We start from the raw sequence: 15,578 nt of genomic DNA, 5'->3' as shown, positions 1-15,578 counted from the left end.
CTGGAGCAACTGTTCTGTGCTTAGAATTCCACTAGTCACAGGCACTTTTTGAAAACATGAAAAAGCCCTTAAAAGACAGTTTTATATCCTATATCTTAATGAGTTCATATTCTCTTGGTATCCATGAAATACAAGTACATATTTTTCATATTTGTGGAGATACTCAACTACTTTTATTAATATTTTAGCTATATCTAAGCTTATGGGCCAATCTAAGCACTGAAGAATTGATGCTTTTGAACTGTGGTGTTGGAGAAGACTCTTGAGAGTCCCTTGGACTGCAAGGAGACCCAACCAGTCCATCCTAAAGGAAATCAGTCCTGAATATTCATTGGAAGGACTGATGTTGAAGCTGAAACTCCAATACTTTGGCCACCTGAGGTGAAGAGCAGACTCATTTGAAAAGATCCTGATGCTGGGAAAGATTGAAGGCGGGAGGAGAAGGGGACGACAGAGGAGGAGATGGTTGGATGGCATCACCAGCTCATGGACATGAGTATGAGTAAACTCTGGGAGTTGGTGATGGACAGGAAAGCCTGGCGCTCTGCAGTCCATGGGGTGGCAAAGAGTCGGACACAAGTGAGCAACTGAACTGAACTGAAGCTTATGGGCTTCCAGCCACAGTGACTGAGACCAGCCTCTCTTTCAAAAAAGGAAACTTGATTTGATAATACCAATATTACATAATTTAAAATGCTCACAGCTGATTTTAATCATGATTGGCAGTTGTTATCCAGTGATAATTCAGGTACCACTGTCTCATGGAAGTCAAATTATCATTAGTGAAAAATTATAGCTCTGAAAAATCACAAGAAAGATGATTTAATGGTATATCAGGACTAAGTAAAATATTTCAGTTCAGTTCAGTTCAGTTCAGTCGCTCAGTCAAGTCCAACTCTTTGCAATCCCATGAACTGCAGCACACCAGGCCTCCCTGTCCATCACCAACTCCCGGAGTTCACTCAGACTCGCGTCCATCGAGTAGGTGATGCCATCCAGCCATCTCATCCTCTGTCGTCCCCTTTTCCTCCTGTCCCCAATCCCTCTCAGCATCAGAGTCTTTTCCAATGAGTCAACTCTTCGCATGAGGTGGCCAAAGTACTGGAGTTTCAGCTTTAGCATCATTCCTTCCAAAGAAATCCCAGGGCTGATCTCCTTTAGGATGGACTGGTTGGATCTCCTTGCAGTCCAAAGGACTCTCAAGAGTCTTCTCCAACACCACAGTTCAAAAGCATCAATTCTTCGTAAAGTACTTAGTACTAGGTAAAATCTAGACCCTCCTATAAGACTCTATGTATGATTCATTGCTAACCCAGTATCTAAAACATAGTAAACACTCAATGATTAATTATTGAGTGAAAGAATTATATTTACTTATAAATATTAATATGTCAAGATATGCATTAGATTTTCAATATCTAGTTGTTCACTTTAAATTCTCAGACTAACCAGTTCATCCATGATGAAATACATTTTCTGATAAAGCCAGTCTATGGAGATGGAAGAAATTAATCCTGAGCCTCTGTAAAAAATTCTCAGGCCAGACACATCAGACATGTTGGCAGCATCCTTCACCCATATGAGAGTTCCTTCAGAGAAATAAACAACCTGCTGGTGGACATTAACTGATATCCCTGGAAAAGTGATGCAAACACATGTGTTACTATGTAACAACCAGACAAAACAGTGACACTAAAGAGAACTCATTTATTTAATCTTTAACAAAGGCATTAAAGTCAACCTGGATCTTTCCTTACACACTAAGGAAACATTTTTCTCTATTACACTGACCTGTAATATTATGGTGTGTGGCATCTGACTGAAGGCAATGTGCTTCATCTACTAAATGCTTTAAAGACCTCTTTCTTAGAGAAGTTTTCCTGGATAAAAAGAGCCACTGTTCCTCTTCTTGAACTAAAACAACAACACGACTTTATAGACAGACAGACCAATCATGTACATAGTGACACAAAACAGATCAATACCACCCTTAAAAACAAGGGGGCTGGCACACGGAAGAGCTTTGCCAGATATTCTCGGAAGATACTGGGGTATTTCAACTGCGGTATAAATCACATTCTATGATTGGGGCGGGAAGTACTGTGTCAACCAAGCAGGATTTCTGGGTATGTGACCCTGAATGCCCTCAAAATAACATCACATGCAGTGTCACTGTTCTCAACAGCCTTGCCCAAACAGGAGCTCGGCTCATTATCCTCCACCCTGGGAATCTGACTGCTTGGTGAAGGTAGACCAACCCAGGCTGGAGGGGCTGGTTGCATAACACACACCTATGGGCAGACTTTGGTTGCCTCTGTTTTGTCTTCAATTATCTCTCCCTTTGAGGCAGGAGAAAAGCCTGTAGTAATGAAATCTGAGGACTGCAGAACTCTGCGTGACGTCCTATTCGACTGGAGACTGATGCATTGTGCCTTGATCAACACTTTTAGGGTAATTAATAAATGTTATGCAGTAATCACAGTAATAACAACCTTAAACCTGCTCTATATTTAACTCGTCCTTGGGATGCTTCTTGTATAACAAAAATACCTCTCTTTTCCTAGCGTCTAGTAACAGCCAAGGAAACTAAAGGTTAGTAATGGATGACATTCAATAAATACCCACCGGCATATCTGGGGGCAGATTTGGGGATTGGGAGGTCAAGTCAGCAAACAGGGTGGCCACAAAGACAGAAAACACACTCCTAGTATTTTGAGTTTTCTCGTGTTATTCCAAACGTTTTGAACTAACTTTCCCCAAAATATTTCTGGTGCTTCTTAGAGAGCATTTTCTTTTATTAAGATTTTGCTTACATGGGAATCATGCAGTAAATATTTAGTCTCCCAAGGCAAATGTTAAAATGCTGTAGCCGAAAAAAAAAAAAAAAAGGTACTTGCCAATTAATAACAAGAGCTAATTTCGTAGTTTGAATATTCAGAATAGTAAAATGTAACTTACTAAGTCCAGATAGATTTGAAAACCTAAAGGAAACTGGAAGAAAAAGATATCTGATCTTTATTAAATGATGACCCATAAAGTGGAGGTTAGAGTAGGATATATGTATTCCCTAAGCATGTAAATGAAAGTCACAATCACTGCTGCTGCTAAGTCGCTTCAGTCGTGTCCGACTCTGTGCGACCCCATAGACGGCAGCCCACCAGGCTCCCCCGTCCCTGGGATTCTCTAGGCAAGAACACTGGAGTGGTTTGCCGTTTCCTTCTCCAACGCATGAAAGTGAAAAGTGAAAGTGAAGTCGCTCAGTCGTGTCCGACTCTTAGCGACCCCATGGACTACAGCCTACCAGGCTCCTTTGTCCATGGGATTTTCCAGGCAAGAGTACTGGAGTGGGGTGCCATGGCCTTCTCCCATAATCACTAGAGACTTTAACTGAAACCAAGAGTTTGCTTGGGGCCATTTTTTTCATTCCTTTTTTTTTCCTTTTTTTAATTTTTAAATTTCAGTGTGAAAACTTTGCTCTGACAACTTACTCCTGTTTGTCAGATGGGACTGATTTCTTGTTTAAAATGGAAACTTATCAAGTATTCACAAGACAGTGTTATTTGGCAGACGAGTAGGGGCTTAAGGAACACCAGATGACACAGGACCTGTCAGATCTGAATCCACCCTTCCACCCCTCAACTTCCCAGTAGCAGGAGGCACACCCCCAGTCTATACCTGCTGGAGACGGAGTGGTAATACTAGATTCTGCTTCTGGCCCCTCACCAACTTCGTTTACTGCTGCAATAGAAAACCTATTCCAAAAACAATTTGGAGAGATGTGTTTTACATGGCATGGTGTGAACATAAGATAAAAATAGAAGGAGCAATAACGTTTCTATTTAAAGGACAAGGTGGCAATGCCTGTATCTAGTTACTTGGTGCCGCTGCTCAGCACTGAAATGACCATCAATCATGTCCTTGTTTGCATTCCCCACAGAACATTTCAGGGTCACAGAGGTCAAAAACTGAACTCTGCTATCTGCATGACCCTCATTCATGCCCTAATTTATGGAGGTCTTAGTAAATGCTAGAAAAGCTAACAATAATAAAATAATTCCCTTAACAGTTAATGTAAAAATACCATTAACAGAATTCTACCTCTTTACTTTCTTCATGTTGGATTAAAAGAAGAAATGATATTGATGGTGCTTATGTTGTCTTTTTTTAGCCCATATTTATGAGCTCACATTTGTATTTTTCTCTGAATATAATAGAAATGCTTGAAAATGTTTTTGCTTAGGATGGTGTAATCCAGTAAGCATACAAACTTGAGGGAAAACACAACTTCAGATCAGCAGCACAAAGTCAGTTAGACATCTCAAATACATTTTAAATTATTTTGTAGCCATATTTCTTAGATAATTATCATGCATGCACCCATGCTGGTTACGTTCTTCATGCACCACTAAATTCTTACCTGTAGGTGGTATTTGGTAGAGTGGAGTAAAACTGGAAACTGGTTCTCTGTGTCCCTGAATCTAATTTCTGATTTTTGCTAATCAGCCTTAAGTTATATCCCAAAATAGGTCCACCTGGGAATTGAGGTGGAGCCCAACTGACTTCCACCGTGTCGGGACTTGAGCTTTCAATATTCCTAATGAAAGGAGCAGTTTCAGGAACTAGAAGAGATAATGGTAACACCGTGAGCAGCAAGTATACAAAGAAAAACGTAAATAGGGTAGGGCAAAAGTCTTGTTTTTTGAAAACTTAGCATAAATGAAATATTTTCTTTAATAGTCACAATAAGTGGTAGGAGGAGGTAATATATCTATGAACTGCAATTCCTGATCCCTAAACAATATCAGTTAGCTACTCTTCTAAGGGATTCTTTAAAGAAAATGTTATTTCCCTCACTTCTAATTTATGCAATAAAATTAAATGTGGAAGTCTACAAATAGGATAATGCTGTAGGGGGAAAAAAAAAAAACCTGTTAAAAATCTCCAGGTACCTGACTGAGTTGAAACACGGGATGGAACCAGGTTAGGAAGGAGAAGAGACTCTGTAACAAAACTGAAGTCAATGATTAACATGAGTTGAAAGAAGTAAGGCCTGGGGCCTTTTCCCTCATTAGGGTCCTGTGGCTGGACCAGTTCTAGCTAAAGATAGGAATTTAGATAAACCTGAATTAGAACAGCCTGCTTCCCTTTTTCTGGCATCAGCTCTGCTGACCCAAACAGTACTCTCCTCCCCCCAGCTCTCAAGGTCCCCCAAATCCAGGTTTTCTGTGCCTTAGCAGCATCCCTTCCCTCATGAAGGACAAAAATGAGCATGCATTTGCTAACCAAGCATTCACCCACAGACTGTAGGACCTACCCCAGTGGCAAAGAACAGAAAGGAAAACAAATGACCTAACAGCCCAGTCCGCACCTGCTTTCCATACCTCCTATGCCCTGCAACCCCACCCATTTATTTCCTCTTTTCATAGAAAGGCAGACTGATAGCACTTTGCTCTTCAGCAGGCCCTCTCCCTCTGAACAGTTTTTGGGAGGTGCACTGCATCACCCCTGTCCCCTTAGAGTGGGGAGAGAGAAGCCAGAGCAGCCCTCCCACTTGCTGTGTTTTAAAAAGGCCCTTCAACTGATCTCTAATACGGTTCCTCCCCAACTCTCAGACGGAGCTTGAGCAAACACAGATATCATTGCCTCACTCCTCAGCTCCACACACTAAGCGACTCAGGTGGGCGGGGAAGTAGGAATCATCTGCTAGCGAATCGGAATTAGGATGTCAGAAAACCTAACTCTTTAGTCCACACCCAGACAGGCTTGATCTGCCCCGCTGCAAGCACATTCCATGCCACCTCTGGGGCAAGTTGTGAGTAGTCCAAATCTCTCTGAAAAGGCTGAAAAGGCTGGTCAGGTTAGGCAAGGTGATTATTCCACCTGATTAAGAAATTATCTTCATAAGGGCCCCAATTAAAAGGCAATAACAACCATCTAAAGAAGTCATATATTTCCCATAGCTGAAAGAGAAAAGGGCCACAAGGTGACAGAACACAAAACGGATAACTCTGTAAGTTTTGATGTGGCTAAAAAGGTGAGACAGAATTGAAGCATGAGATGTTATCCATGGAAAGGATACCCAGTACAAGAACTGAAACATATGGAGGGTTTGGGGGCTTGCATATCCAGAGAAAGACTCAGAAACGGAAAGCAACTTTTGCCTTCTTCGCTACTTTGATTTAACTAATCATCTGCCCTGGACCACCGTATGTCTCCAGTACTGGAAAATGTTCCCACACTGTTGGAGTCCGTGAGGCACTGCTCTGAACAAAAAGGATCTATGTATTCTACTCTGACCTGGAACATTTCAAATATTGTCCCAGACCCATGTCTAATCTGAGGTCCTGAGGATGGTCAGGGAATGATCATCAGAGGGACCACAGGTACCTAAAGTCTGATAAGCAAAAAGAAGGCACTAACCAGGGGAGAGGGAAAATGCCCCAGCCAGCTTCATCAGCTGTTCTGCTGAGGTTTGGTCCAAGGCCTAGTTCAGTGTGAGGGTCTCTGCATGCAGCTGATTCTCCAGAACTGAGGGGTAGGGACATCCAACACCTGGCTTGGAATAAGCCCTTCCAATAAGTCCCCTCGGCTAACTCAGATGTTGAGAACACCAGAAACTCTCCCTGAATGTCTTCCCCTGGCATTTATCTCCCTGAAAGGCTCTAGGCTTGAATCCTTTTCCCAGTATGGAAGTCAAATCTTTGAAAGAATAAATCAGAAAATGTTCCAACATATTGACTATTTTTTAAAATCATCTCTAACCAAAAGTTGAAGTTCAATAATAACCTCCCAGTTGGTCTTGCTACTTCTGTACTTCCCAGTCCCTATCACTCAATATCATTCAATGCAGTCTATGTGTATTTGCCAATTATCTTTTTAAGGAGCGTTTGAAGCAATTACTCCTTTAAAACCTTCCATAACTCCTAATCACATAATGAGGCTTATTCTGACCAACTGCTTTAATGCACTCCCCATTTTTCATGGGCAGACCCTGCTCAAAGCATTTTTCTTACCATAGCAACCCATGTCTTCCTACTCACAGTATACTTTCCTTTTTTATTAGATTTACTGTCGAGGGAATTTCCTTTCCACCAAAAGGAGAGCTTCACTAGAGCAGAGACTTTTGTTTTGATCAGAGGTATGGTGGGCACCTGGACTTCCCTGGTGGCTCAGATGGTAAAGAATCTGCCTGCAATGTGGGAGACCTGGGTTCAATCCCTGGGTCAAGAAGATCCCTTGGAGAAGGAAATGGCAGCCCACTCCAGTGTTCTTGCCTGGGAAATCCCATGGAGAGAGGAGCCTGGTAGGCTACAGTGCGTGGGGTCACAAAAAGTTGGACAGGACTGAGTGATTAACACTTTCACTTTTCATGGTGAGCACCTAGAAGACGACTTGACACCTAGTTACATACCCCATTGTTAGATGGATTGATTAACAAAGGAATAAATCTATTTCACTATTTAAAATAAAAGCAAACTAAACCAAAGCTTTGGAATGACCCCTGATTTCTCGAGCAAGGTATGCATGCCATACCTCCATAAGGATGAGTCCTGTAACTGGGACTTGGAAGGGAATACAGATGCAGCTGGGCTGTGAAGATCCAAACCACTCGAAAAACATATTCAGTGAAGGGATGCAGGGGCTCTACCACATAGGAGAGCTTGGACACGGCCTAATCAATGAGAGATCAAACATCAGTATTCATGGAATCACTTCCGTATATTGTAACTCAAGAGCATAGATTCATTTGTAGATGATGCGTGGCCTTCTGGATATGAAGTGATCCAGGGCTTCCCTGGTGGCTCGGACAGTAAAGAATCCACCTGCAGCGCTGGAGACCTGGGTTCAATCCCTAGGTCGGGAAGATCCCCTGGAGAAGGGAATGGCTTCCCACTCTAGTATTCTTGCCTGGAGAATTCCATGGACAGAGGAGCCTTGAGGGCTACAGTCCATGCGGGTCACAAAGAGTCAGACAGGACTGAGCAACTAAACACACACAGCACAGGGCCTGCCAAGCCAGCTGAAAAGGAGGCCTGGAGCTCAGAGCTGAGATATCCCCATCTCAGTCCACACAATTCACACCGAAATTCCTTCCGTCTTCAAACCTGCAAAAGTATGGATTCAATTATTTGGCATTTACCTCAAGGCTTTCCTTTAATTTTCTGTGTTAAAACACTTGGTGTCGTGGGACGGTTCTCTGAACCTGCTTTTGCTGTCTTAATAGGGACCCGCCTGGATGACCTCCCTGACCTCCACCCTAGTTGGCATCATTTTCAATGGGATGGACAGATAATGACCAATGATATGAGTAGTTGGTTATGTGATGCTGAGCTGAAGGAATAATATCTATATCCAATAATATATTTTCCTCAAAAATAAAAGGTTTAGCATGAAGAGTAGCAAAGACTGAAGCTCAGCGGTGGTAAAGCATCCACCTGCCAACGCAGGAGACACAAGAGGCACAAGTTAGATCCATGGATTGGGATCCCCTGGAGTAGGAAGCGGCAACCCACTCCAGTATTCTTGCCTGGAGAATCCCATGGGCAGCGGAGCCAGGAGGGCTACAATCCATGGGGTCGCATGACTGAATGGGCATGCAGGTATACAGGCAGTGGTTCATACCTCAGTGTAAGTCCAGCTTCCAGGAAGTTGTGTGTATTTCCACTGAATGATGTATTTTACTCCAGAGATGTTGGCCGATTTCCATCGTAATGTCATACCATGGCTTCCAATGGAAGAAGCAAAGGGTGCAGTGGGGAGGTCTGCATTTTCTGGGGAGAAAGCAAGATTTCATTCACCACATCCCATGTCTGTTGACACAGGACAGCATGTCCCTGCTTCATCTCAGCACGCTCCTGCTACATCTTGCCACAATTATTCATCTGAACAGTAACTGATGCCTATAATTCAGGTGGTTTATTTCTTTAAATCAGCCAGTTGGTCTGGCAGCTTTTTTCCCCTCATCCTGCCTACCTGCTTAGTCGTGTCCAACTCTGTGACCCTTTGGATGTAGCCCACCAGGCTCCTCTGTCCATGCAGTTTTCCAAGAAAAATATTGGAGTGGGTTGCCATTTCCTTCTCCAAGGGATCTTTCTGACCCAGGGATTGAACCTGCATATCCTATGTCTCTAGCATTGCAGGCAGATTCTTTACCCACTGAGCCATCTAATCTTTGAAGATAGTTTTTCTTACAGGCAAGCAAAATGGAGTGTTCTGAGACTGGTTTTCTCTTGTCATAGGTTAGAGGGGTGGATGCCAAGGGTATGTGTAGGGCAACAGAACCATCTACTGACCCAGGGCACATATCTCAAGACACTTTTAAATTTTACACTATGTATTGATGCCGGGGGCCAGCGTGAGGAACTCCGCCCATGGCACAGGTCATGAGGAAGGAGGCTTGGCATATGCAAAGGCGTGATCAAGCCTCAGGAAACCCCTGTTCCCAAGCATCTACCCCCCAAACCAGAGTCTATCTTCTTTACTGTTTCATGCTCTCTCCTACAACTCTGACTTTATGGGGGGCTGTTCCCCACCGGTTCTCTCGGAGAAGGAGTAAACGTGCAGCTCCAAGTCAATAAAAATTCCTGGGCATGACAAGAGTGTTTCAACTTATGAACTCCTCTGAAGGTTATCTAGCCTGCCTGTATAGGTTCGTCTGGCCACATGTGATTGTTTACAGCCTCCCAACCTGAGAGGCACGAGATGTTTTAGGCTTACTAAAGGCAAATTCTTTTGGGAAGTTGGAAATTGTCAGTATAGTGGGTTGGTTAGGAATTATATTGGTGAAGGGTTTTTCATTTGTTGTGCCAATAATTGCTGCTAATTCCCTGCCCTGGGTGTGACAAGGGTGTCTCAGGTCAAACCTCTCTGCTGACAGACTAGCTTGTGTGACAGGATTATCCATACTCCTGCCACTACGCACATGATTGTTTTCTACCTCTTAACCATAAACAGCACAGAGAGTTTTGGAGTATTTTGAAAGTCTTAATTAGCTTAGGGCTTTTCTCATTGTTGAGTCAATGATTGCCATCAGGCCTCCATATCCTTAGGCACCTGGGAATATATTAATCAATGTATTTGGAATATAGAAAAGGAAATATAGTCATTTTTAAGGTTAGCAATACTAGACTTTTTGAGTTAATGATTTTCTCTTTTGTAATAGATCACTGTACTTTGTTATAAATCACTGTGTCCTTGCTACGTAAAAATGTAACTTTATCACTATCTTAAGACTAAATAGATCTTAAGGGGAACATTAGTGAAAGGATTTTCATTTTTTGGGCTGATGTTTGCTGCTAAATCTCCATATTCCCTGCCCTTATAATGAATATAACTAGCATATAGGAGAAATAAGTATTACCTTTAAGTATATAGGAAAAATAAGTATTAACCTTTAAGATTAATCATGTTAACCTTGGGTTAAATAAATTACTTTCTTGATTGTAACTCACTACACCCTCACCCTATAGGAATGTAACTTTATTTGGAGGGCGGTGCCTGGTTTAAGAAAAAACACCCTTGGAAAAAATAAGTCTTTTGGTTATCAGAAAGAAAGGGTCGTAAAATGTCAGCAGGTCTCATGGCCAGAAGATGATGTAAAACCCCTAAGACCTTTTTTTTTATACATTTATGTGAAGCACCTGATTTTGATAAAGGTCAGGACTGCTGACCCCCGCGTGACTCTGTATTCATCCCTATGTGTAACAAAAGGTATATAAGCAAACCCAAAAATAAAGAAATGGGATCAGTTTCCAGAAAGACTGATTCCCCCATGTCGCTTCTTTCTTGCTCTCCGTTTTTCTGGCTGAATTCCCATCTGGTGCATGGGTACCCACCAAGCCTGCTAATTTTGCCTGGGCTTCTAAGATTGGACCGGGGGGCCTCAGTGCCTCCTCTCCTTCGGGAGAACGGGAAGACGCCTGCGGCCTACGTAGGTGGTAATTGGTATTCCATGTGAACCAAGTTATTCAGCCTCTTTTTCTCTGCTAGTTTTCTAATCCTTCTCTATCTGTAATTAAATAAGTTATTTCCAAGGACGCCGACTCTGTCCCCACCTTTGAATCACCCTGGATCCACCGGGGCTGGACCCCGGCATATCTATAGCCCATTGTGTCAAACACATTATTTTTATATGTGCAAGTAACTGAGCTCCAAAGGATCCTATATTCTTCTCTTTTTTATTATGAAATATTTCATGACTTTTAAGCATTAGCAACATTACAATTGGTACACACAGTTATTGGTGCTACTTCCCAGACACTGTATAAGTGTTAGAATTCTGAATGCCAGAACCATACTGTTTTGATTATTATAGGTTTGCAATAAGTTTGAAATCAGGAAGTATGAATTCTCCAACTCTGTTCTTTTCAGAATTTGGGGTCACTTGAGATTCCATATAAATTGCAGAATCGGTCTTTCGATCCCATGTAAAACATCCGCAAAAATGTATCTGGAATTTTGATAGGGATTGCATTAAATCTGTAGATTGCTCTGATAATACTGACATCTTGACAATATACCAAGTTTTTTAATTCATGAATGTGGAATGTCTTTCCATTTACTTGCCTTCTTTGTTTTGGAAATGTTTGGTGAACGTTTCACTTTACAAATCATTCACCTCCTTGGTTAATTTCTAAGTATTTTATTGATGCTATTGTAAATGAAATTTTCACCATAATTTCCTTTTTGGATGGTTCATTATTTGTGCATAGTAATTCAATTGATTTTCTAGTTTTAACTTTGTTTCTTGCTACTTTGCCAAATTTGTTTATTAGTTCTAACAGGGTATTTAGTGGTATCTTTGGGGTTTTCTGCATATAAGATTATATCATCTGCAAACAAAAATCATTTTACTTCCACCTTTCAAATTTGGATGCCTTTTTCTTGCCTACTTGCTTTGGCTAGGACATCCAGTATTATAGAAGTGGCAAAAGCAGGCATCTTTTCCTGAACTTACAGGATAAGGCTTCTTCACCACTCTGATTCAGAAGCAAATCAGGATAGCAAGGAAAGATCCACCTGCCAATTTTCATCAACCATTGAAACAAGGACTGCAGCTTATAGAAAAGCCAATCATCTCTTGTTCTGGCAGGAACTGTTTATCTTCCAGTGGGAGGAAAAACTGGGGAATTCTGGAAAAGCTAGCTGCTAACATAGGCTATAGTTTATCAAAGTGTTGATTCTTAGACTAGAGAATTAAAACACTCGGGCAAAGTCTCTTAAAGACACCCAACCTGCTCTGAAATAAGTCAGAGGGAACTGGAGACATATACAGTCAAGTTCCTTACTTACTCCAGATCTAACACTGAGAAGCATAACTTCTATTCATGCTGCAAATTTCCCAATATGTTATAAGGAGCCATAACTATAGAAGGCACTCAATCAATTGAATAACTGTTAGCTGAGTAATGAAATTCACATTAAATAAAATATTTCTACACTTTCAGTTCATTAAAACAGTGGCATTTCCTGATAATCTAGTTGCTCAGGATTCACATTTGTCCCTTATATTAAGAGAGAAGTGATTGCATCCACTGAACTGAGGGCAAAATCTCAAATTCTAAACATGTCATATGCTGTTTCCCCTGTTTTCCTCTGAAAGAAGACTTTTGCTGAGTCTCTAAATATGGATTACACATTTGAAGTTAATAAAATATATATATATTTGATTATATAAATGTATGTATATATGTGTCATACTGAGACACAGACGTCTAGATATTTTAAGAGATGGCTCATTGCCCCTACATTAGGACAGGTCCCTGGAGTGGCGCAGATTGTTTTCAACAACAGTTGTGTGAGTCTGCTTACCTAGCACTTCCTCTTCATATGCGCCTTCCCCGCTGCTGCAGCCGACTTCACAGGATTCTCGCTATGGAAGACAGGTAGCATGCCAGTCAGCGCAGCCTTTGTACCGCTTTCGCTCACAAGCTTCGGCCAAATTTTGAAATAGAAATGCCCGATATATAACTATACCTGTATATCAAGAATTTGAGCTGTAATACTCAAGTTCCCATTTGCTAGTGGGATTAGAACAACAGCTTTCAATCTCTTTTTACCATGTCCCGAATCCCAAAATACATTTAACAAAACAACTTTTTACACACATACAAGTTGGGGAAAAAAGATTGCTGAAATGGTCGTTTTTTTCCCTTTTTTTTAAACAGTTTTATTGAAATATATTTTACATACCATAAAATCTACCCATTTAAAGCACATAATTCAGTGGTTTTTAGAATCTTCAAAGAATTGTAAAATCATCATCACAATCTGAATTTAGAACATTTTCGTCTCCAAAAGGAATCCTGAGCCGTGATGCAATCTTACACGTTCTATCCTATGTCATTTTATTTATTGTGACTCTTTAATCCAGTAAGTTAATTTCATGACCTTCTAATGGGTGACACCCCACAAAGTGACAAAATACTGAGCTCAACAGTGCAATTATATGTTTGCATCTTAGTCAAAGGTTTAGTGAGTTACTTAAAACTCTAGCCTAAAATGAAGCCTATTTATTTTATGTATCCGTGCCTTCCTTGAAAAATTGAAAGTGGACTATAAATTTTGGAGCCACTGAACATTTCAATGAATGCTAAGGGCCAAAGTTAAATTTTAAGGTCTACAAAAACCTAATGGTGCTTAACATCTCATCTCATTAACTGAAAAAGAGTAAACATTTTGGGGGCTGAGACACAAATTTCCTGCGACTTTTAACATTAACAATAGTTAGGAGGAGAAAAAGCAAGGAGAAAAGGCACGCAGCATAAAACTACAACACAACCATAGTCAATCTTCCCACTCTCATTCAGTTTACAATTATAACTCCTGGGACAACATTCTATTGTTTCTCATGATAATAAGGGAAACCGTGACTCAGTGCATTTACTCTGCATGTCCAGGTAGAAAAGGGCTGTTTAATTTGCAAATACTCAACTGTCCCATATTTGATCTGTGCTCTCCAAGGAAGTGGAGCCTGATAAGCCCAGGTTTGCTTAGTTAGGGATTAAATACCTCAGTCTGGGCTCAGGATTATTTAACTTAATGGTCTAGTATATTTTTCACATCTTCTTTGTGGTTTCAGTAAAATACACTCAGCACATTCCTTAACTGCAGAGAATAAATGTACGAAGTGGCAGCAAAATTATCATTAACCTGGGATTTCTTTTCAAGAAAGAAAACTGAGGAAGAGGAAGGAAATGGAATAATGAGCATGTGGTAACACAGCTAGTTCTGACCTATCCAGGAGCTTAAATGTTTTGTTTACTTCGATGAAGCTTGCCTTTTTTCCCCAGCTTTATTAAGATAAATGATTACCACCATAAGCTAACACCTTCATTCCATCATATAATTACCATTTCTGCTTTGTGGTGAGAATATTTAAGGTCAACTCTTTAGCAGCATTCAAGAACATAATACAATGTTATTAGCTATAATCACTATGTTGTATGTTGGATTCCCAGAACTTGTTAATCTTATAACTAGAAGTTTGTACTCCAAAGAGTTTGAGTGTTATCTCGAGTGGAGGCAAAGCTATTGAATAGGATTTCCTTCTTTTGTCTCTCCCTCTCTTTCTCTGTGTGCCTTCCTCCCTCTATCTCGCTTGCTCTCTCTCTCTCTCTCTCACCTAACATTAGACCTCAAATGAAGTTATCCAGTGTTTCTCAAACTCAAGTTGCCCTGGAGAGAACTTAAAGGAATTTGGATTTATGAAGTTCACAGGATCTGAGCCAAAAGCCCTGGGTACGGCATTTATACAACATATTCCAGGCGACTGAGCTGCCATTCCCACTGCGAAAGCCAAGTTCATCCTTCCCAGGGGCTACACCCATCTGCTGCCTCTGTTCTCCTGGCGTAAGATGACTTTCATCATCACCCTCTGGCTCCACTCCTGTGTTTCCCTGACTGTCACATCTGCTGTCTTTTGCTATTCTTGCAGCTCAAGGAGGATAGGCCCCACCACCCTCCCTGGATGCCTCTATTGCAGAGTCTCCATATGAACTGTGGCTTCATCTCCTAAAAAGTCATTCATTCAAAAAATATTTACTGATACCTTTTCCATGCCAAGCACTGTTTTAGATTTTAAGGCTATGGCAGTGTATAAGACCAGTAAGTTCCCTGACTTCATGGAATTTATATTCTCTTAGAAGAAAATACACAATAACAAAGTAACTAACTTAAAAAATAAATTTTCCTTGGATAATGTATTCTTGCCTGGGGAATCCCATGGACAGAGGAGCCTGGTGGGCTATGACCCAAAAGGTCACAAAGAGTTGGACATGAAGGAGGAGACTTAGATAAAAGTCAAAGACATAAGGCGTGACCAGACAGGAAGGGGACTAACTTTTGTTAGGGTGGTCAGGAAGAACCTTGCAAAAATCTGGACAAGGGCAAATGCCTTGAGGTAGGAATACGCCGCATAGACTCAGAGATGAGGGAAAGGCCAGTGTGGCTGGTGCAGAGAACAAGGAACAGGAGGCAAGATGAGGTGGATGAGCCAGCAAACACTGGTAGTTTGTACTTTTTCTTAAATGGCAATGAGAAGTCTTAAGTTTTTAGAACCTTCTAGATTAGGATAATCT

The 15,578-nt window shown here is 41.2% G+C and overlaps 1 protein-coding gene across 1 annotated transcript in view; it reads right to left on the bottom strand.

The window, feature by feature from the left end:
- The window catches only part of ROS1 (ROS proto-oncogene 1, receptor tyrosine kinase), a 125,111-nt gene that overhangs the window by 87,813 nt on the left and 21,720 nt on the right, over positions 1–15,578 (bottom strand). The window contains 7 exon segments of the mRNA XM_018053025.1: positions 1,450–1,634; positions 1,792–1,914; positions 3,676–3,752; positions 4,418–4,619; positions 7,534–7,672; positions 8,623–8,771; positions 12,811–12,871. Coding sequence (XP_017908514.1) covers positions 1,450–1,634; positions 1,792–1,914; positions 3,676–3,752; positions 4,418–4,619; positions 7,534–7,672; positions 8,623–8,771; positions 12,811–12,871 — 936 coding nt within the window.

This window comes from Capra hircus, chromosome 9 (genome assembly GCF_001704415.2).
Source record: "Capra hircus breed San Clemente chromosome 9, ASM170441v1, whole genome shotgun sequence".
Taxonomy (NCBI): Eukaryota; Metazoa; Chordata; class Mammalia; order Artiodactyla; family Bovidae; genus Capra; species Capra hircus.
Note: the sequence above shows the minus strand (reverse complement) of the source record. Positions and strands in the feature narration are given on the sequence as shown.